At 38.2% G+C, this 24,004-nt stretch overlaps 2 protein-coding genes across 4 annotated transcripts in view; one reads left to right on the top strand and one right to left on the bottom strand.

Annotated features, from left to right (window-relative positions):
* Window positions 1-5,256, top strand: part of LOC140238766 (crystallin J1A-like) — a 32,921-nt gene extending 27,665 nt beyond the window's left edge. For all 3 annotated transcript variants that reach the window (XM_072318665.1, XM_072318664.1, XM_072318663.1), the window contains exons 6-8: window positions 333-526; window positions 1,382-1,521; window positions 3,151-5,256. In XM_072318665.1, coding sequence (XP_072174766.1) covers window positions 333-525 — 193 coding nt within the window. In that variant the 3' untranslated portion in view covers window position 526; window positions 1,382-1,521; window positions 3,151-5,256. The remainder of the gene's footprint in view (window positions 1-332; window positions 527-1,381; window positions 1,522-3,150) is intronic.
* Window positions 5,257-14,485: 9,229 nt separating this feature from the next.
* On the bottom strand, window positions 14,486-23,255 carry LOC140238543 (NF-kappa-B inhibitor delta-like). Its single transcript, XM_072318446.1, has 5 exons — window positions 23,244-23,255; window positions 22,551-22,702; window positions 20,565-20,724; window positions 17,010-17,160; window positions 14,486-14,601 (listed from the first exon to the last, which is right to left on the bottom strand). Exons 1-5 carry the CDS (start codon window positions 23,253-23,255, stop codon window positions 14,486-14,488), a joined length of 591 nt encoding a protein of 196 aa, XP_072174547.1.
* Window positions 23,256-24,004: the final 749 nt, after the last annotated feature.

Here is a 24,004-nt window from a genome sequence, read left to right as displayed (position 1 = left end):
ATAGGCACCTGCCCAAGTATTCTTGGGACTAGTCTTTAACAGGTTAACAAGCATGTAAAAATCAGTGAATTGCATATACATAGATTCCTATCATTTATTGTGTGATGAAACATGACTTTGATTTCATTGGTGAAGGTGATAACATGACATACATGTAGCACACATGAACTTGTCCTCTAACTTAGTGATAAAACTTATCAAATGCTTGTCGAGCAGTTGAAAAACTCTCTCATCATCTTGTTCAAATGCTTGGTGCCAAAGTCAATGGTTGCCATTTTAAGTGACCTACATGCCTTGGTTTATTCCCTTCTTCCCAACTCTGTTAATTAAAGAATCATGGAGCACTACATACTCCATGGCAGCGATGGTAACGCGGTGGAGTCGGTGTTGAAGGAGCTGCGAAATCCCCAGCGGTCCAACGCCCATTCCTTGGACCGGGCCATCATTGGTTTCCTGGAGAATGTCAGGCAGAATGAGTCTGTCCCTCATTTTGCTGCAGCCACCAAACTGTTCAAGAACAACTGAGGTGAATGAAGGAGAGAGGCTCACCTCAGTAACAAAATGCCATCACCATACAAGTAACCTCCATGAAATTATGGAGAAAAATCTTGTTTTAGGTACAGTACAGCTGTAGCAAAATGGTCAGTGGTCAGCTGGGTGAAAAAGTATGCATAGTGAACCACATCCAAAACAAATTTGCATATTGTGTACTTTGTGGCAGAGAGGAACTCCAACCATTTGTTCCCCTCAACTTCAGCCACCATTTACTTCTCTTTAAAGCTTATTGTAAGAATTGTAATAGCAGAAGAAGATGTAGTAATATGTGGTATAACTTGTATAGATGCTGAGAGCAATAGTAATTATGGCAAGGGTGATAATGTTAAGTGATGGTAGTATAATAGTAGTTCTATTAGAAGGCCTTTCAAAATAAGTAGGTGACACAAAAACAAAAGAAAACCTCAAACGAGACAAAATAACACTTTACTCAGAACAGCAAATGAATAATTGAATTTCCAAAATTTAATGAAGTGTCATCTGTTCTTTACCCATCTTTATCCCATGGTTATATAGCGAGTCTAAAGGATATCATAGGTATCTCTGTCACACCATTAACTGTAAGTGATTAGTGAATATCTTATGACAGTGAAGGCTTTGTATGTCCAACATAATAGTTATTAAAAAAAATATCCTTTAATTAGCTTTAAACATAATTCAGTCAAGACTGGCGATTAATTATTTTTCCTACACTGACTCGTGTTTTAGAGCTATGATGAAAATATGTTTATTTTAAGCGAATGCAACTTGAGTGTTGATTAGCTGTAAGAAGTGACAGAGGAGCTCGTATTGATGCTGATTATTATTTGTTTCATCAAAATGACAGATTTGCCTGGGGCGTTCCAGTCCGCTGTGCACGGACTCCTCAACAGTACTGACTTTGTCGAGGGGATCCGCACCACTATGCGTGCAGGGGGCTGTAACGCCAGTCGCTCCGCTTTCATTGGAGCGTGCCTAGCAGCCAGAGTGAGTTTTTGTGTTCCCATTTTCCATCCGACAAGATGACTGAATAGCCCGCATTTATACCTCCACTAGTTGGTCTTACGTAGGGTAACTACAATTAACCTTGCTTTAAGTTGATCTCGCATAAGTCAAATGATCACCTAAGACAAAGGTCTTTTCATGTCCTGCTCTTCTTCTTTTTTTCTTTTTTTGCATTGATTTTAATCCCTCGTGAGTCTAATGTTCTCTAAGTTGAAGCTATTTCTTCAGTTCAAATAGATTTGACATAGACAAGGTCGACTGTATGTACTTAGGGCATACCACTTCACCGAGGTTTGCACCCTGCTCTTTTGCGATGAAGGAATGGAGTGGAATCATTAACGTTTGTCAGGTGTGACTGTCCCACACATGGATGTTACACAAAGTTGCGTATCAGGTACATGTATCTGCATTATTATAAAGCCTGCCATTATCATGAATTTCCCATTTGATGAAAACGTATGTAGCTTTTTTAGGTACTGGTCTCATGGGATTTATACATGTACTCTTTTAACAGCCCCAAGGCTGCAAAGTGTAGGGGAAAGGACAAATTGTTTATATTGATATTTCAAGTGAAAAATAAAAGACCCATGGGACTAATGCTTGGGTTGATGGGATACAAAAACTCATTGAAAGCGTACAAGCGCTCCACACTCCAGTAGGAAGGTGAAATAAATTTGTTCTGAAAATTCTTCATATATTATATCCTCAAGACAACTTGGTGCATTAGCACATTATGGCTGAGATGGAGTACCAGGTAATAAGATGCTTGACAACTATAATGTGCTTATATTCAGGGGAAGAAGCATGTACAATGTATTAAAATTTGTTCAGTGTTTCAAAAATCCTATGTATGTTTGTTGCTGTGAAGGAACTGTTGTATTTTGGGGGTACCTTCCCTGCATTATGGCTTAGTATTATTTGATGTACAATGTAACAAAAATGAAACTTGAAGGTCCTGTTTACCTTTGGGAGCAGTGATTTAAAAATTATTATTCAAGATATCACATTTGATGCATATGACAATGTAGGTCAGTTGTATCACAAAACATCCTACCATATAAAATTTTTGCAACAAAGCCTAAAATATAAGGAGATATCATTATTTTTCTCATTAAACCATAACTGTAGACGGCTTAGTCTGGAAACATTTTTATTATAACTATTGTTCACATTTTGTATATTTAACAATACTTAACGTTGATTATACTGGTTAAAATTTTTACATTGTTTTTTTCTACCCCTAACTCACATGTTAGAACTATTTTGAAGCACTAATGCTTGATTTTTGTTTCATCTGCAAATGGTAAATTATGCCTTTAAAGCCTGTAAAGTGAATACATTTTTGTATAGAGATATTGCGGTCCACTGTATATGAAGCTTATTGCACAGAAATGTGAGCTTTGAATTGAGAGCTTCATGGAAGTTGTAGGCTTGTATGAATATCAAGTTATTAGACTTTGTGCTGCAAAATGTACCCGTACAATGATGCATTTACTTAACCCTTTTTCTTTATGAAGTTAATACCATTGTGTTGATGCATTCAGACCGTTTCCCCTAAATCAGGGAGTAGTGGGATAATTCTCTTTGCTATGTTCTCTCCAACTGATGCAGAATGGCTTGAACAGCGTTCCCAGTGACTGGTGTGCAAGGACGATCAACTATCCCAGAGCTCTCCGGGAGAGTCAGCAGCTGGCTGAACTGAGAGGGAAGCTGTAGGGAGGGTGTACTCACAAACACCTCCTTACATCATGCATGAGTCCAACCGTCATGGCCATGCCTTCCGTCACAGATTCTATGGGCTAATGCTGTTGTACGATTTGACTGCTCACCAGAAGTAATGAAGGTTGTTATATTTTATCTTGCTGTTTGTTTGTTTCTCTCTTTGTTCATTCTGTTCTTGTTGCAGTCATGGAGGAGACCAAAAATATTTCGAATCTGAATGCATATAGACAGCAGTATTGATAAAACAAACAAACAAACAAAACAACAAGTGAGCACTTTTCCACAACATTACGACTTAACCATTCATCCAGTAATGGTCCTACACAAATCTTCAATTCACACCCAATTGGCCAGCAGTATCACAGTGTTAATGAAGTGTTGTGTACAAAACCTCTGGCAGGATGGCACAGCTTGGAAAGGAAACTGTTTTTACTGCTATTCCATTGGCTGGGAGTTGCTGATTTGAAGTAGAGACCATTAACTTTCATGCATATGAATACTTGTTTGTACCAAGTTGTATATTAGATAGCATTATTTACTTTCTTGACTTTGTTTTCAAGACTTTGCTTTGAAGTTAAAATATGTCACGTTTTAGTCATAACAGGGAGTGTTAAATCTATCTGCAATATAGAGAAAGATTTAATGTTGTTAATATTTGACTCACATATTGTTGATATTATTCACTTTCTTTTTTTTTCAAGTGCCTGTTTTCTTTGACTTGCAACATTTTCACCTCTGTTTATTGCAAGTAATCATGTTTATGCAAAAAAAAAAATAAAAAAAATATATATATAGATATTTATCTTGATAACAATTATAGAGTAATGATCCAAGTGATAATGACAAAGATAATGATAAGAATAAGAACAGAAATGTGATCTAGAATGTAGATATATCCAGCTTTTCGGAGACATTGCAGGCTCATAGTCACTTTGAATATTAAACATGACCTTGAGGAGACACTTTGTGTCTCTGCAATGTTTTCATCTACAGTATTACGTCCCATGCAATCACATGCTAGTTATCTACCCATTGTGTCCCTGAAGCTGGATCCAGAGCTTTTGGACGAGTGTTAGAAGTATGTATGAGTATGTGCAAAGTCTTATGTTTGCAATTATCCCCCGGCTAAATACTGCTTAATGGTAAGGATAGAGTAAAGATTAGGGTTAGGGTTAGGATTAGGAGTATGGGTTAGGGTTATGCTTAGGTTCAGGATTAGGATTAAGATTAGGGCCACGGGGAGGGTCCGGGGTAATTCCCCAGGGGGTAAGTGCCCTAGACCCGTTTGCAACATCTAGCAATGAGATGAATATCTTCTACTTGCCCACTCCAGTGGCTCAAGTGCTAAGATAAGAGTTGTCTTCCGTAAACATTCCTATCATTTTAGTGTATGCTGGTATGCATAAATTTCTTTTGCAATATATGGCTCTTAATGCATGATACTTTGTAAGTCCAAAGAAAATAGAGGTATGAGAAACTTCCAATGTGAGGTTGAGGTATTACTGTAAAAGTGGAAATTTTTGCGGTGTTGAAATTTTCGCACATTTCGCGCAACCAGAAACTAGCGCAGAAATAAAAGAACATGAATAATTTTGCTTGCAATATGTTCCTGTACTTATTGTCATGATTCCACGGAATTAAAAACTATTAAAAACAAAATTAGTCGTGCGAAGATATCCACTTTTACAGTATGTACTTTCCATAACAGTGGAAATTTAGTGTAATGAGATCCTTCCGATCAAGACAATTTGTTCTTTATATCAGATATTTTGTTATCAGTTGTCAATTAACAGTGCAACAAGGGAAATAAATTAATCAGGACTGGAGAAATTAGTTTGTTATATCAGGTACTCTCTTTATATCAAGTTTCCACTGTAATTCAATTTCAGCAATACATGGTATCCATGTGCAATGGCACGAGACAGAATCAATATGGTAGTGTACAGTGTATTTACTTTATGCAACAATCGTATAGGGTTCTGATATGTATTGCAGACATAAATCCGTACATGTTTATTTTTTCTTGATACATTATACACTAATTTGAATGTGCCATAATCTGAATGAATTTGATCATTATTCCATCAACACTCTTGCACACCAAAGTTTCCTTATCAGTAACAGATTCTTTGTGTAACATATTCCATAATACATGTACAATGTATGTGGCCATTCAGCTAAAACCCCACAAAGTTGCATATTAGGATTCTCTGTAAAGGGACAACATATGTCAGTTTGGTTGACATACTGAAATTTTCAGTTTGTCTTGAGATGTATCTTGTCCTTACCTTCTGTCAAAATTTGGTGGCTTAAAACAAAATGGACAATGGATGATTAGCATTTTTTTTTTCTTCTTGTTTTGTTCTTGACAATACCTCTTCAGACAGGTGCTGCTTTTCACTTGGGAATAGAATGCATAATAATTTTCGTTGGTACATCTGCACAGCATGCCTGAGTGACCTTATCTTCAAATCCTGTTTTCTCTATTTGTTATTAAACGTTACATCCTAACTCCATCTTATGTCAGTCAAGATGGTCCAGTTTAAAGAAGTTATGTATCATTTTAAAATGTAGAACTTAATCCTTTAAGTGATGTAGAAATGTGGGAATTTGTTTAGGCCTCTTTATGTGGGTTTGAGCTGAGCAGTCACATTTACATTTGTATGACACTTCAGTATATGTATTGTATTTCGTACTGCATAAAACAAAAACAAAAACAACCTGCACTCTTGGAGAGAGAGAGAGAGAGAAGGACCATAATCTCTTTTGTTTTCTGAATTTAGCACCTTCACACAAGCAAATGTCATATTTGATATACACATAAGTTTACAACGAGAACTCATATTATGACCAGCCAGGACATGCTGAAAAAAAACAATATGATAACAGTACAAAATCAAAACAAGCAAACGATCCAGTAGGGCATGGTCGATGACATTACAAAGTACAGTATAACCTGAATATATATACAGTTTATATTTTTCCCCATCTCAAAACCCTAAAACAAAGACAAATGTGGATAGACCATTCTGACCCTCCATGAAAAACTCAGAAAAATAATAACTTGTGTATAAAATAGTGCCCAAGTGGCCTTATGGGCGGTGGAAGATTTACGTTCATTGGCAGAGATGTGCATGAATGTGCCATAGATCTATGCATTTGCATCGGAATCAAAGTGTACAGGCAAATATTGAAAACATGATTATGGAATAGCAACAAAAAAACGTGTGTGCATTTACATTAACTTCACTACTGTGCATAGGCCTACATGCACACAACATCAATCAAGGATGCCAGGGTCAGGCATCAAAGAACAAAGGTCATAATGAGAAGAATACAGTGAATCCGCATTTCAAAAAAGACAGATATTGATATTGTTACCTCAACCTTTTCTTCTCTCAAGATAATTTTACCAAAACTGTTTTTCTTTCTATTGTTTGTACATGTACCTTGATTGTAGAAGCATGACCCTTATACAGAGGGAAACCCGATATCGAGAATGTGATTGTCCTCCTTTTTAGGTGTCCTCATATTATACAACCGCCCCCCTCCGTACGTGATCTGTCCGTACAGGTGACGATAGACATGATTGTTCAACTTGTATGGCACACGCGCACAGTAAGATACAAACATTATGCTACGCAGTAATTATACAATGTGCATTTCAGTTATGTGTTGAATATTCCCTTTCACACCTACAACTTAAATATTACATAGTCAAATATTCTACCAGATGAAGTTCTACCAAACAGGAGTACAGCCGTTGTTTGTTTGCATCATAGCTGTACTATCATACAGTTTGAACACTTAACATTTGTGCATTACATTTTCAACTTCCTTATTTTTACATTAAGCCCCATATAAACACACACACACATACACACACACAAAACCTGCTGTAAACTGCTGTAATATTTATAATTATAATAACGATGAACAGTAACGATAATAGTAATACCAACAACAATAATGATAATAAAACTTTTGTATAAATATGTGACTTGTTTGTAACATCTACATGCTCAGAAAAGCAACTTGTCATAAAAAGGAAAAAAGTAAAGAATCTACCTCTGAAAATATTGTACGTTATGTTTGTGGACGGCACTCGATTCTACTGTACACCTATAGTTTGGCCACACTGGAATAGAAATGAGTAGTATCATTGTCTTTAAAAATGCAGCACTGTTGCTTATTAACAAAGTCAAATTTGTTAGAAAGTCCAAGCAAACTTTCAGTTCTTCTGTACATTCTTCTCTTCCGATATTGTCTTCATGTTTTTCCTGCTACAGTATTACCTTCTGAAAAAAAAAAAAAAAAATGCAGAGTGTGATTGTGAACAGACCATTTCAAAACATATTTATTTGAAAATAACAATGATAATACAATAACAGCAACAATAATAATAATAATAATAACAGTAATAATAATAATAATAATGATAATTATAAAAATAATGATAATGAAAGAATAGCTTTATGTGTCACTTTCTTCCCCAGAACCTGGTTTTACTGTCATGAATGGGGGATTTTTGTTTCTTTGCACAATGAAATAAAAATACTAATATCAAAAAAAAAAAAAAAAAAAAAACACAACAAAACAATACAAGACGAAACAAACAATGCCAGGCAAACTATTTGCAATTGCACATTTTGTTTACAATACCACTGTTAGACTTTACATTGCAATATGCACGATTCCTTTAAACAATGAAGGAAGATCTGGTTACCATATAGGACATTTCAAAATACAAGAAAAATGTTCTTGCATCATTGTTACGTGGACTTGACTTCTGATAATGCAGACTTTTGTATACCTTATATGCCATTATATGCTTCAGCTCCATTAAATATTGCCTTTTGCTTCTGCAATAGGATAGCAATGAATAGATAAATAAGAAGAAGTCTAAACCAAACCAAAACATAAAAACAAGTAAAAACAAAAAAAAAGGAGATTTTTTTTCCAAAATCAGCTTTTTGTGTGACTTGTACTGCAATTACACTGTATCTACCACGAGTAAGGCAGTTCACAGTCAATTTAGTGGATACATCTCCAGAGACATAGCAACTGAACTGTAAAATAAAAGATTTTGTACAAATCAGCTTTTTGTGGTACTTCTATTGCAATTGCACAGTATCTAATGAGAGTAACAGCAGTTTGTCATTTTAATTTGTCAACTTTAGTCAATAGGTCTACATCTCCAAGAGATATAGTAGATTCTACACTGCATCAAATATCCAAGCCAGTTGCCCATCTCTCCTCAATAGCCAAGCTCCTGGAATCGACTCATTAGTTGAGCGGCTGACGGTCTCTCGTTCGGGTCCTCATCGAAGCACGGCGCCAGGATGCGTTTGATGTCGGAATCGGCTTTTCTCAGATGCGGAGGCAGGAATGGGTGCCCACGAGCCGGCCCAGTAGGAGGAGGTTATCCCCGTCGCCCCACAGCGGCTTTTCCGTGAACAGTTCGAGGAGGGTGCACCCGAGAGACCAAATATCACATGCCGAGGTCATCTTGCTTTCCCCCTTGTCCCGTCCCCGTCGGCCTTTGAGACACTCCGGCGGCATGTAGTAGGTCGTGCCGCGCACGCCCGGTTTGGAATCCTCCGGGGAGTCACGGGACTTCATGTGTGCAAGCCCGAGATCGCAGAGGTATGCTTTCTTGCTTGATTTCTCCACCTGCAAGAAAGTAAGAGAAGACCAAAAGAAAATGTGGTTGCAGAACTCCCAGCCATTCTGAATTTTAGGGAGAGAATTTAATGTTTGACTATTCCTTCTTCTTTCAATAGAAGTTTCCTGTTTCTCCTGATGATTCTACCACAGCTTTGGACAAATTAAAGCTAGCTCTTTCTACTTTTTTAGCCAAATCATCCCTGTTTTTCAATCAGAAAGGTTGGGAGGTCTGTGGATGGTACAGAAAACGAAATTGTTGGATATTCTCATGATATTTATGGAAAAGTGAGACTGCTACATTTTGCATAATATTGATTTGTGTTTATTCACATGGGTACACACGCACACTGAGAGTTATTACTGGATCAATAATCAAAGATTCAAACTTGGCAATAATTATCACTTTCATTGTTTTTTTTTTTATGTTTGCAAGCTGTAAGGGGATGGTACAGTATTGGTGGAGATGAGAATTGGGCTTTCAACTTTTTGCGAGATACCAAGAAAACACTCATGATATAGTACAGAGCATACCATTTTAAGAGCAATTCAAAGTTTATTTTATGGAAATCGGGTTTGGAATGACTGAAACATCCAAAAAGAGAGTAAAACAAAGCGATCGAAATGAAGTGTGGATTCCACACTTTATTAGAATCGCTCTTTTTTGGGTATCTCAGCCATTTCAAAACCAATTTTCATGAAATAAACGTTGAATTCCTCATAGAATTACATGCTCTTTCATATTTCATAAGAGGTTTCTCATTATTTCACAAAAAATGTTAGAAACCTGAAATTAGGTCTCAACCAAAACTGTATGATCCCTTTAATGAACGATTGTTTTGTTTGTGTGTTATATTGTGTATGCTCCCGAACAAGTTGCGTTTGTATACGGAAGTTGCAATCTGTATGATTCGTTAGCAGATTGAAACAAACAAAACACTGAAGAAGAAAAGGAGATGACAGTGCTGCTTACAATGATATTAGATGGCTTGATATCTAGGTGGAGTACTTGGATTCGTGAAGGAACCGAATCGCCTGAAGAATTCGAGACTTATCTGACCTTTTCAGCTTTGGTGAGTGACATCTGGAAGGAAGAAGGAAAGAAAATAGGATTGGGAAACTCTTATTTAAACGAGAGAACAACAAAATAAAAATAGGAACTGGTCTTTATCAACGTCATTATATCCACTACATTCTGTCAAAACTTCAAACACTGTAATTCTGTGTTAATGTATAGTGTGGCTTCTGGGCCCTCTGCTCATACTAATTTGCTACGCAGGATATTGACGCCCTCAACGTCGAAAATGGAGTAGTCGCCGCCTTTGTCTTGGGGTGCGTTCGAGAACCAAAGCGAACTGAACCAAAGCGTACCGTACCGAACTGTGTCAGTTTTGGAGCGATCGAGTGCTCTGTGGAGAAAGCGTACCTCGCCAGTTATTTTTAGAAAAGGTCACGCTTGTTTGTAGCTAGAATGTCATTCACCTGTTGCTTCAACTACACCTGTCCCGAACAAAGAGAATGATGTCTTTGCATTGTGACGTATGCGCATGATACGCGCATGCTTTTGAACGTTTGGTACGCTTTGGTACGCTTTTGGAGCACATCGAGTGGTCCACTTTAAGCTCGGTACAGTACGGTACGGTACCTTTTGCCAAACTGTATTAACTGGTTTGCTCCATTTTGCTGTCTCCTACTGTATAATATTCGGATATTCGGATGATGAATGAAATTACACAGTGGTTATATCATTGGATAGCTACGTATATAGTCTGCGTCAATCTTGCGAAAATACACCCAATCAATCAAGAAAGCAAGCGAATGAATGTTATTGCAGACCTTGTGCTGGTGGCTGTCGCTGAAAAGCAAGTCCTGCAAGTTGCTGCCCTCAACGAGCTGCATCACTAAGAGTGTCTCTTTGTCTTTCTTTGTCTTTGTACGAGAGCGCCATCATGCGGACGATGTTAGGATGTCGAGTTCGCCTGACAATTATTGTTGAAACAGTGATTGGTTAGTGATAATGGCTATAAACAGGACAATAAAGGGCACAATCACATTACATTATATCATAATATTTATGTTCACACACTCACATTGTGACTTGGCCTTATCATGGCTGTGGCAAGTCATTTTTGATTCATTACAGTACGGTCGGTGCAACACGAATATGTTCCGTCCTCTTCGCATACTGTATTAATTTGCATGTCGAAGATTGGCACTTCAGTCTTTTATGGTTTTTATTCCATTAATAGTCATTTGGTTAGTGTAGGTTTATGGGGTCAACCCTTTTTTTTGTTATCATCTCTTAACCCTAACTAGGCCGGGGGGGGGGGGGGGGGGGGGGCTCTGAGGCCCGCCCCCTCGACGTTCCGCGCGATGTATCGCAAAAAGCTATCGCCGCGATGTTTCATGACTTTTTTCTTTTGAGTCTCCCGCATCTTTTGACACCAAATTTGCGATGCCCGGGCGCGCGGTTCCGAAGTTGCGCATAAATATGTACGTGCATGTCAGACCAAAAATTGCTCAAAAACGTGAATTTGTGTACAATTTCAATCCAAACTGTGCTTATACAGGCAAATTTCATAAAAGCATGATTATTTGGGGTTTCATTGATTAAAATCAATTAATAGCATATTTTCTTGTTCGGAACAATGTCGCTGACAAGTTTCATTGAAAAAACAGTGAAAAACATTAAGTCGAAAAACAATGAAATACATAAGAAATTCAAAAAACAATAAAATACTGAAGAATTTTTTTCTGATGCCGCAATTTTTTCTCTTATATTTGCTCAGGACACTAAAAAGAATATTTACACAAAAATGTGCCCATTTCGAGCTCTATTTAGTGATTTATACCAAATTGTCTGATTTCGTGCATCATTATGCATAAATAAGCATAATTTAGCATAAATGATAAATTTGTAAAAATTTAACTTCGTGGTACCTTAGATTACATCGTAGGCAATGTGTGTGCCAATTTTTGTTGCGATTGCGCGGTCGACGACCGAGATCTAGAGGGGTGGGAGGCCTGGGAGGCCCCCCCCCCCCCCCCCCCCCCCCCCTGGCTCTATGATCTACCTGAATAGCCCGGCCTAGTTAGGGTTAAGTGGGACATTATAATTAATACCCGTAGAAGATTGCTGTTGTTATTTGCCCCTGAAGACTGACCCAAGCATTAAGAGCAAGTGGTTATAGCAGTAGATTAGTTGTAATTAGAACCCCAATAGCTTAAGGTTGTAATTAATACCCGTAGAAGATTGCTGTTGTTATTTGCCCCTGAAGACTGACCCAAGCATTAAGAGCAAGTGGTTATAGCAGTAGATTAGTTGTAATTAGAACCCCGATAGCTCCTTCATCAGAACTAAGGAATGTTCTAGATTCCCAAGCTGCGGGATTTCCCCAAAACTAACCCTCCCCCATTCCCGAAACCATTTCTCTGCTTATTTATGTGAACTTCCCGTGTACGGAGATTTACTCTCAAAAAGAAACAACAAAAACGACAACAATCCCAAAACAAATTATTTCGAATTCGTCTCTCACTTGTGCACCGAAACCTCTCTTTCGACATCATGTTTCTGGTTCTTCTTAGTGGACAAGACTTTCACTGCCACCGGAGTCCCCCTCCACACAGCGCGGTGAACCTTTCCGAAGGCTCCTTCTCCGATGAACTCTTCCAGTCGGATCTCTCCCGGTTCAACGCGATGCACGCCCTCAAAGTCTGCATAATATAACATGAAGAGTCATCGCTGTCATTAAAGTGTTAAACCAATATTCTAGTATTAGCTATGGCTCTTCCAAGGTAATTTCCACCATGAAATCTGTTTACTGGATTGGGTCGAACCGCTCTCAATATACGGCATTTCTAAAAATCGCACTCAATCCATTAAATTGTCCAATTAACAAAGCTATGCATGATGTGGCAACTGAATATCAATCCAAATACACTGCGGGGTTCTGCTGTAGTGTAGTAACTTTAGGTTATTTACAACTGCAATTAATATACATTCTGATTATGATGTTGGTTTGTCCTCATACTGGCATTTACAAATGCAGGTCCAGAAAAAAAAAATAATAAAATGACTGCATTTGTACCAATATTATTATTTTTGTTGCAAATATTCGGAAGCCTCTCTTTCTTCCCGGCTTTACTAATCCAAGACATATTCTGACCCTCAATAATCTGTACACGCAATTGTGTACAGCTATTTCAGTTGCCCGTTTCTTTCCTGCGGCATAATCTCTCATAACGTGACAGTGGATTGGATTATTTACTATTACTGTATTCTTCCGAGCGCTCATATCGGAATCGCCATGGTAATTTTTGCTCCTTTGCTCATTTCTGAAGTTGCAAAAGTGGATGGAGCATGTCCTGTAGGAATGTCTGAGATGAATCGATATTTGAACCGTAAATCTGTCAGAATCTGATGTCTTATCCAATGTAGAGCAGGGCTATAATACCCATACATACCTTGCAAGCCTTGAGGTGCATCGCCATTGACAATGTCGGCAATATGCGTGACAAAGCCCTTTCCGCTCTTGTGCATGACTCTCTCTCCGTTTGTGGATTCCAGGACCAGACTTTAATGAGAACCATAACAAACGAACATCAAACCAGTAACATCTCTCTATCTCTATGCCTACTCTCCCCATATATAGACAGTTTCATCTTTTCACGTTTCAGTGTACGCTCATCCAGAAAAAGAAATAATTTCAAAGTGCTTGTAAGGTGTAGCCGACTGCCAGTTGACAGTAGCCTGTTTCTTCTGCGGATCTCACAATTACCAGATATATTCTTGTGATGTCTACGGTGAGGTCGGATTGAAGAAAAAAAAATAACTGCAGCTTTGAAATCTTCTGTAAGCTACCGGTAATGTGAATGTTCATAATCTCATCAAAATAAGAAATAGCAGCACAATGTATTCCGCAGCGATATCTCTTTCCCCAAAAGAAACAAAAAGGAGGCCTCTGAATTACGGATTTGCTGCACTGCTCTAGCTCACTTCTTTTTGAGCGCAGATAATACATGAACATGTCATGAGCTTGAAATGAATATACTTTCTCCCCTCAAAAAGAGAAGACTATTCCCAACTGCAGCACACTCAACAAGCACTTTCTACCCAAAATGAGTGGAAAGAGCATGTGCTACTGCTGATAGGTTTGAATTAGGCTCTGTTTTCAGATATACTACCACTTGTCTCACCGGCGAAACACAAATGACAACAACAGTTCAGCAGAGAAACCCCTTCAATAATCAAATCTTTTATAAGCAGTAAAGCACTACTGTCCAACATCGGATTTATACACTGTATATAGGAGCAAGACTAGCTATACTCCTTCAAAAGGTACCACGGAGCTAGAATTCACCACAACTGACCGAGAACACAGAATTCCTGTAAAGATCCGAAATTCTAAGCGAGGATTTTACTACCTCGTGATAGACAGAATTCTTCTACATGCAACTCACTTCGACTTTATTTGTGACGTTTCATGCTGGGTGCTATTCTCACCTCGTTCCAAGGTATAGTCGCTCTATCAGGTCCTTAAGGGTCTCGTTTTGATGAAGTCTAGCGGAGTTTTGCTGCGTCGATCTTTTTCATCAGCCTTGGCCCATTATTGACAAGAAGGACGAGCAAGCGTCTGCTGTAGACGAAACTCCGTGTTGGCTGAACCTCTCCTTCAACTGCATGCAAGAAAGACAACGACACAAGAATGAAAAAACAAACAAACAAACAAACAAACAAACAATGAAACTACATTTTCTTAAAAATATATCATAATTTGTTCAGCTTTCAAGCAAGAGATTTGCAGAACTGAAACTGTGCTTTCAAAATGCTTATTCGAAGATGGGTTTAGCTGTAGTGTAATGGGATGACTGGGAAAGGTCAACGTTACTTTTGAAAGATTAGCACAACATTTGAACTCTGCTCACACCGTGCATCACGCCACACCGAAGGACGTCTTGCTTGAGTTGCACGACTTACCTCACCACTCTACCGGAAACAAATCTCGTATGAGAGGTTAATATTAATGTGATTTTAAAAGAAAAAAAAAACACACACACAGGCATATATTTAGAGTATACTGAGGAGCATTGATGAGTGTATGAAGAGTTATGTCGACACTCACGATATAGACGACCGTAACTATATCGTCGCAATCACTGGGGGGGGGGGGGGGGGGGGTAGAAACTTGCGCAAAATGACAAACCTACTAAGCTTTTTACAGGTGCATCCATATACCATGACTCGACACTGACATTTTTCTCTATTGGTCCGATTGGGCCATTAAGAAAAAGAACTGTATTTGCCCGTTTTTAAAAAGGGACATTAAACTTTATTATGAATCTTTGCTGCCCAATGGCACCATCTAAAGATCATCTTTCTTTGGATATTTTTGACCCGACATCAATTTTGAAAGTGACACCTGCCATCGGACCACGGGTAATGTAAACCCCTGCCAATACACACAATGGACTCGATACTTGGGAGACCGACTTACTTCGGACAACGTCGGGGTATCCTTAGGCGTCTTGTCCGTGTCGCCGAGCCGCGCTGCCATGTGTAGCGGCGTTTCCCCTTCCTGCTCTTCGCGTTGATGTTGGCACCGTGAGCGAGCAGGAGCTCGACACACTCACTTCCACCTTCTTGGACGCCAGATGCAGGGGAGTCTCTTTGGTTCCATTTAGGGCATCTATGTTTACAGATCCCTGCAATTCAATCAGACCTGTTTCTATGAACATTAATTGTAGGCCTATATGCGTATTATGTTTATGTATGAAGAACTTCCTTCCAAATGCGCTAAACCCCATCATTTTTCAATGAATTTAGCGCCTTTTGGAAGCAAGCTCTTCATATCTGTCTTTATTTACTGTTACCATCTTGTCTACCTATCTGTCTGTCTGTCTGTTTCTATACAAATACATCAGAAGTATAAACGTTTCTTGTTAGGAGCAGTATGCAGCAATTGATATACAAGAGTAAGAGAAACTGTTAAAAAAAAAAGAAAAAAAAAGAAAGGAAGTAAAAACTACCAAATTCACCGACAGGAAATACCTGAAATATAACATGGAATAATGTTTTTTGACAGAGATGAAAAATAAAGCAACTAAATTACTCAAAACACGATAGAAAATGAACGAATAAGTCGTGACCATTTAAGGCAATTCTCTCTTTTTTTACGTTTACGTTGCTATAAAACATGAAAAAACTATATGTAGCAGAAGATGGTATGGAAGTCGCAAAAATAAAAGAGGACTACAGACTGATAGAGATAATACTTGTGTCAAGGATGTTGAAATGATAACGTCTCGTTTTGCCTACGTACAGCTTTCAAGAGTATTTCCAGCATTTCAGCGTAGTTGTTGATGGCTGCGATATGCAGGGTAGACTGGGAACTTGCGAGGGTAGGCCTAGGGTAGGAAAACGGTCCAGCAGCAGTTGAGCCGTTCTGCAGTAGATGATGAAAAATGACAATGATGATAAAATGAAGCCATTTGTTGAAACTCGGTTGATATTGATTTATTCGTTTTTCCATATTTTTTCAAAACGTCAACGATTCGGGTGAATTCATATCGTGGTAACAAAAAAACAAAAACAAAAACAAAAAGAGGTTAATATATGTTTTGTTGCTTTATTTGTTTATTTTAATAGGGGATATTTCGGTTTCATGGACAAGCAAACAAACTAAAAATAAAGTTACTAAAGGTATGCGAGAAATATCACCAGATACGGGCAGACAATATGAACGTGGAACTTAGATTGGTGCATGCATTCAACGTTCCGTGTAACATGTCAAAGCAGTAATTTCAGTTTAATCAAAATTTGCCAAGGAAATAAGAATGTCCCGGTATTTCTCGGATGACAACTTATTTGGAATTTATTATCACTTGATTAAAAAAAGCCAAACACTAGACGTACGGACGCGGTACAAAATATTCTAACATCATGTTGGCATTTAAGACTATGATCTATGAATAATTATGGCAACGAAATACTGGCCTTAGTAATGATATTGGGGGTAAATCAGTCAAAAAAAGATATGGATGATAACGTTCTCAGAATGTGTGAAACATGGATTATGGAAGTTTACTTGCGACGGTTGTGGAAAACGGCTTGGTGAAGTGCATAAATCCCTTTTTATTTGTGGAGGTGACATCAAGGTCGGTGGCCTCGAACATGAACTCGAGGTCGTCATGTGGTGTTTCCATCCCAGCAAGCAGAGGAGTGTTTCCCTTCTTGTCCTAAAATTTGGAGAAGTAAAATAAAGTTATATAGCAGAAAAGACATCGCAAATTTTGTTGAAATATAAACAAACGATGTAATCGTTATGTTCGCAGTCCAATGTACTCGTTATGTTCGCAGTCCAATGTACAATGTGTATTTACTTGACTCTTGTACTAATATCATAAAAACACATTGGCTCTGATGATAAGAAGATAAGAATGTTGTTCAGGTACGAGTCTTTATTAAAAACAAGTCCTAAAATCCTCGTATAGAGTTTGGTGAAGCATTTTTTTTTTATAATTGCAAATATTTTCATGACAGTGATAATTCAGCTTACTTCATAAACGGACAAACATAATGATTGCTGAATCATAACAATGTCAAAAAAAAAAAAAAAAAAACCAACAACACACACTTAAAATACGTGCTTGAGCATTTCTGTGAACGTCATTAACGAACCTGTGTCGTGGTGATTGGAACACTTGGTATCTGTGGGAATCATAATTGATTATACCGGCTGTATTTTTTTTTTTTTGTTGTTGATCTTCTATATTATTAAATTTGTTTGCTATCTATATGATTACTTTTTTTTGCTCTCGAATGCTGCTTTACGAAAATCTACTACTATAATGGGAATGTGTGAAACGACACGATTAAATGGGAATGTGGAAATATCATTATTTAGCAACCTACATAACTATCCGGTAGAATGAGTACAAAACGCTGTGTGTAGATCAAACCTGGTTATGCGGGTTGTACTGTACCGAAATTGAAAGCCATGAACTTGCATAGCTGAAGGTTACGACTATTTCCTTTTAATTTCACGTATGCTTTTGCCTTTCCTTGTGTTTTGGCACAGGAAAGGTATTACCCCGGCCGCAACAGTTACTTCCGCTCGCGTATAATAGACAAGCAGTATGGCCTGTTCTTGAAATCGACACGATAGGCCGTTGTTTTGAAAGAGCTTAATACGAAGTCTGGAATGAATACTTTGCGGAAATCACAAAGTGGAAAATCCAGGCCTATATTATAGCAATGATTTTAAGACCAAGTCACGTTTTAAATGTGTCGGAAAAATTGAAGAATAACTTTAGAAACATCGTTTTTCTTCCTAAGCCATAACAGTATACTGGTGGCATCGGCACGGCGAGCTAATGCGATTTAGGCGAACCAACCAACAAACAAACAAAAATACAAAATGTGTGTTGGAGATTGGCATCAATTAACAATTGATTTTTAGCAAAGAAAAAAAAATAACATCAGTGAAAGATAGCTCCTTACAGGAAGAAATTTTACGGTGAGATCATACTCATTCACAATAATATTATTGATGTCATGATCAAAGCAAAATATATCATCCGACATTCTGTATTGCAAATAGCCCTATAAATACACGTTTGCAATGTTACCAGCTTATGAAGAAGTTGGGAGAAAATGTCGACTTATATGAGCAGTATCCATGGTATCCTTGCTATAATACCACACGTTATACCACATAATTACTTTTTTTTTTTGGGGGGGGGGGGGGTAAAGGTACGCAACTGTATTTTCCGCAGTCCTTTGTTTGTTACCTTGATATAGTAAAACACGTGACTCCAGCAAACGTATATCTATACCAATAGATAGTTTCATATCTGGTATCACATCTAATCGCCTTTGCGTGCTTTTTTTTTTTTTTTTTGTGGCATCGTTTATTGAGCTACAAGGCCATCGATTGATTACAGTCCATTTATCTTTTGATAATCAGTCAGACCGCAGCACCCGATAATTCGCTCGTATTTATTCAACTCGTATGCAAGCCCGCTCTAGGCTTGCATACGTAATGAGCTGCGGAAGGGGATTTTTTCCTTGGGTTTTCGGCAATAAAAATACACCTTATATTCACAAATTTGGTATCAAGTCCAAGGAAAATATGTAAGCTATCGTCACATGTTACTCAAATCATTGTAAATGAAAAATATCATAGCGTAATTTGAGCTTGAAAAATGATGAAAAAGTAATTTGTGTAGTACACGTTCAAGACGTCAAAAGAATACCAAATTCACCTTGCGTCTCAATGAAAATGCATTATTCGTCTTTTGGTAGCCCCTCTCTTAACCTTTGTATCCATGTAAATATCTTGACAATTTGTTGCTTAATCCGGTCAGGAACCAGTAATCGATGTCAGTGCTGGTCAGCTTGAAACCGTGCAATCTCAAGAGTAAGCTCTCTCATTGGACAGCGCTTGCATTCAGCGCTTGCATTACGTCATTACGCTGCTACGGTTGCATGCCACGTGCGTGCAGAGCGCATGCTTGCATAGGCACGCGTGTAGATTTTCTATGCTTCGGACAGAAGCTAGAAGCTAGAAACTTGGTACAGCGCGCGCGAATGCAAGCGCTGTAGCTGCCCAATGAGAGAGCTCTTTCGCGCCACTGTACACTTTGTGTGGAGCATACTTCCGGCTTAGGAGTGAATTTTACAGATATTTCAATACGAAAAAACTAGTATAAATCATGCTTGCGTCTCCTTGACTCCAATATAATAACGATGAGCATCTAAGTTTCCTCTCTACGAAAAAGCCAAAATCAGAAACAACGGTTTCTCAATCCGGTCAGGAACCAAAAAACGAACTTTAGATAACAAAATCTTCCGTGAAAAGCAGGTGAAATTTACGTAAATTCAACTGATTATAACGTCATGACAAGAACCGATATTATACGCAAATTTGGTATCAAAATAAAAATCAAAGTCTGGGGAACAACTTATCGTGACTTGTAACCATAATGAATGCATGTAAAAGTCGCTGCACTGTGAAAACCAAAGCCCTGTCAAACTCTCGCAAAATCTCGCACTCAAGAGACACCTTCGGAACGCAATAAGATCGTCAACGAGAGTGCTGAATAAATCTTGCCGGATTGGCTCATTAGCATACGTGCTGCGGACTGACTGTAATTGATTGCTCTGTATGTGATTTGGATGGCTGTAAATTTGTCGCCGAAGGATATTTATCGTTATGATTAACATACAGAAAGAGAGAGAGAGAGAGGGAGGAGGGGTGGGGACTTAACCATAATGTACTTAGTATAGTACTTAGTATATAGTACTCAGTAATGTACTTAGTATAGTATAATGTACTTAGTATAGTACTTAATTTTGCCTTCACGTGTATTGCAAGATGCATGGTTTTTGTTTTGTCTTGTCTGCACTTTTTGTAATAAATACACAGTGTATTATTTAGATAATGTGGCTTTCTTTGCTTCTTGCAACCTATTACATAGTATTATCAACCGTTATTCGCCAAATGTTATGGCTGTATGTCTACATAATAACATTCGGTTGTTTTTTTTTTAGTTTTTTTTTAATGCAACTACATCAGGTCACCGTCTAATGAAATACATGCTGAAAATTAAGTGAAATGAAAGAAACTTTCAGAACTAACCTTCTCGTTTGGACTACAGCCGTAAAGGAGGAGAACTTGTCCGCACTCGTTTTGATGTCTCAAGGTTGCCACGTGCAGAGGGGTCAGCCCTTCGTTTGCTTTTGCGTTCAGTATGGAACCACACAGCGGCAGTAAATAAGATAGGATATCCACGTATCCCCTATTAACAATGAAACGATGTACGATAATAATAACATAGTGGTTATAAAGTGGCAAAGCGGTTATAAATGAGCGCTGACGTAATAATGATAGTCATATTGTTTGTATGATATACGAGCTGCATAATTCTTGTTAATACATCAGTATGATTGAACAAGAGAGAAACTGTTTTGCTTTGTTGTTATCTGTGTTTATTTACTTTCCGTTGTCATATTTTCAGCTGCTGTTTACCTTTGGGAGCAGTGATTTAAAAAATATTTTTCACCGAAAGATATCACTTTTGATGCATAATAATTGTGTAGGTCAGTTGTATCACAAAACATCCTACCAGATAAAATGTTTGCAATAAAGCCTAAAATATATGGAGATATCACTATGTTTCTCATTAATCCATAACTGTAGACGGTTTAGTCTGGATTTTTTTTTTTTTATTGCAACTGTTGTTCACATTTGTATATTTAACAATACTTAAGATCGATTATACTGGTTCAAGTTGTTTGTATCCCTAACTCACATTTCAGAACCATTTTGAAGTGCTGGGTTTTTTTTTCATGTGCCGATTGGCACATAAAACCCCATAGCGTTGTATAACACATTGTCCAAAATCCATGACACAGAGGATGGTTATGTTTACTAAAACATCGTAGGCGCGATCTCGGTATACAGGTCAGGAGGGGGGATTGGGGAAGGGAGAGGGGAGGGTTGTGGGGCGATCAGGAACGGTGCCAGTCACTTCTTATACCCCTTTCATAAATGCATGCCCAAACAGTTATGTTGGAAACACGTTGACAATTTAGTGAACATTGTGTTCGCAAACACTTAAATTATCAGTGTTTTCTATTTCTCTCTCTTTTTCCTTTTTTTTTTCCTACCGGAGCAGAAAGAGTCCGTCTGAGACGGATAATCGTCCAGGTAACTACCTACGCCCTTGCGATGATGTGAAACTTCAGCGTGCCAGTGTAGCAGTGGAATGCGCCCCAATATCCTTCTTTTCTGTACTTTGTTAACTGAGTTCAGCATGCGTCAAATGCCCCCCCCCCCACCACCACCCTCTGTCGTGTACTTATTTGTTTGTTTTTTGTTTTTTGTTTGTTGTTTGTTTGTTTGTTTGGTGTTTTTTTTTTGCCTTTTTCCGTTTCCTCTCAGGGTGTAGCCAATTCATCGCTTAGCAAACAACGATGATCGCCACATCTTAGTGTACTGTAGTCTGGTCATTACCAACCTCGTTCTCAATCTGCTTTAAATCTATATTACCAGTTTCTCTCTTCTCCATGTAAAATACAACTTTGAATATGCCTTTTGTATACATTATAAGTTTATGTTAATTTTATATATATTTATTTCTTCGTTTATTATTATTATTATTTTTTTTTTTACTTTCAAAGAGTGTTCACAAGGCAGGCAGTTTGCTCCGAGAGGGGGCGTCCAGCACGGACAGGTGCGCGGACTGTCAGCTCGGGAGGGGGGGGGGGGGGCACTATCCACTGCTACAACGGAAAAAGGATGACCTTGGAAATAGTCGGCGTTGTCATATATTGCGTTCACAAACTTACTGTCTGGTCGCGAGGCAGATAAAAAGAAAAATGCACATTGCTCTTGGCCCTCTCCGATTTATGTTCAAATAATGCAGATGTAATCCGTTGAGCGTATGATAGGGTATCAGCTATTTTCATGACTCCACTTTTAACCAATCAGATGAGAGGAATCTATGAGGTATATAATTTATGAAATGTATGAAATTTGAAATGCAGGGGACCATCTTCAAAAGCAGATCCTGACCAGGAACATGGTCCCAGGTAATGTACTTACGACATAAAAAGTAATTACCCTTCGGTGGCATGATGTAAAACTGTGCCCTTCATCTTGTCGCTCCGTTGTGTGACGTCAGCTCCTGCCTCCACTAGCGCCTTTACAACTTCTGGCTCGTTGTGGCCAATAGCCGCGAAGAGCGCTGTCTGGTTCTTATATTTGGATGAGAGCTGGAGCAAGCAGTAAAAACATGAACGAACAATCATGACAACAGGACTAAAATGGGGGACTCAGTTACGGTGACAGTTCCTTTTTCTTACGATTATCATACATCTCTCATATGTTCGACTTAACTTAGTCGGCCTATCATACAGCCGTAATATAGCATCTTATTTCTGTAGCATGAATGTGATGTAACAATAGTTCCCAATGTCAACGTCTAGGGGTGTCACAATGAAAGTGACAATTTTGGAATTCACACTGCTCTGTTTTGCCTATCTTTAATAAAGTAATAAGATTAGTAGGTCAAACACATGTGTATTGGATTGCAACTAGGAGTGAACACTTGTATTGTGTATGAGTAGTGCCATTGATGGTGAAACTAATTAACATGATAATGAGTGAAATTTGTGTGTCAGTGTAGTGAAGTACACACTACACAGTATAGAGACTTGGTAATGTAGGTGTATTGAGAACTGGTTTTGGCTGGTTGGAAGTTGGCCATTTGGTTGTACCTAGGTAGAGGAGTGTATTAGAAGGGGTCAGACACACCCTAGCTGCCATGTTGAGTGGACAGAGTTCTCCAGAGCTGTCACACGGTACAGTCTACCTTGCAACACGCAGCAATTCGTCTGAGAGTTTAATTTAAGCAGCTGTAAACTACTGAGTTGAGGAAGGCTGCTAACCTGCCAGCAGAGTTGGAGCTGGTTTTGCAGTTTGTAAGGTGTATTCGAGCAATTTTTCGTCACCATCGGTGAGTTTTATCTTGACTTTGTACTTCACTAGAAACAATGGAGTTTAAGGTGAAAAACAACGAATTTATAAGTGAATTTACAAGTGACAAATATTAAAGGTCTTATATGAAAGGTGAAGACTGTTGTGAAGTGCACTATGTAATTACAAAGTAAATTGAGAAAACTGGAGTTCAGCTTTTCAGTAACTACAGTTATTCACATTACATTGACAAGGTCAGATGAAGTATTTGATATTTTTGGACAAACCTCATGCCAGTAGAACGTATGAATAAGTGTAATGTTGCTGTGCATTTTTTGTATGTCAGATTTAAATGTGAAAATGTGAGGTAGGAATAATTTTATTGGTTGGTCATAAAATTTTGATGTACTATTGTGGGTTTTTAAATTGAATGCCATTGCTTGGGGACTGCAAATGCCCATTAGTGCAATGCTTATTTTTACATAAGTGTATCTCATTGTGAATGATAAAACCATAAGGCATTCTGGTAGGAAATGTGTTTGGAATTATGACTATCATTACTATAGATGGCACCAAGGACGGAACAGAAGTTTCCGTGT

Source organism: Diadema setosum, chromosome 15 (assembly GCF_964275005.1).
Source record: "Diadema setosum chromosome 15, eeDiaSeto1, whole genome shotgun sequence".
In the NCBI taxonomy this organism is placed as follows: domain Eukaryota; kingdom Metazoa; phylum Echinodermata; class Echinoidea; order Diadematoida; family Diadematidae; genus Diadema; species Diadema setosum.
Note: the sequence above shows the minus strand (reverse complement) of the source record. Positions and strands in the feature narration are given on the sequence as shown.

Coding starts and splice junctions, on each gene's coding strand:
- LOC140238543 (XM_072318446.1), bottom strand. Junction 20,725..22,550: donor TTACATCATGCCACCGAAGG/GTAATTACTTTT, acceptor CATTGTTAATAG/GGGATACGTGGATATCCTAT. Junction 17,161..20,564: donor GCTGTAGTCCAAACGAGAAG/GTTAGTTCTGAA, acceptor TCCAAATTTTAG/GACAAGAAGGGAAACACTCC.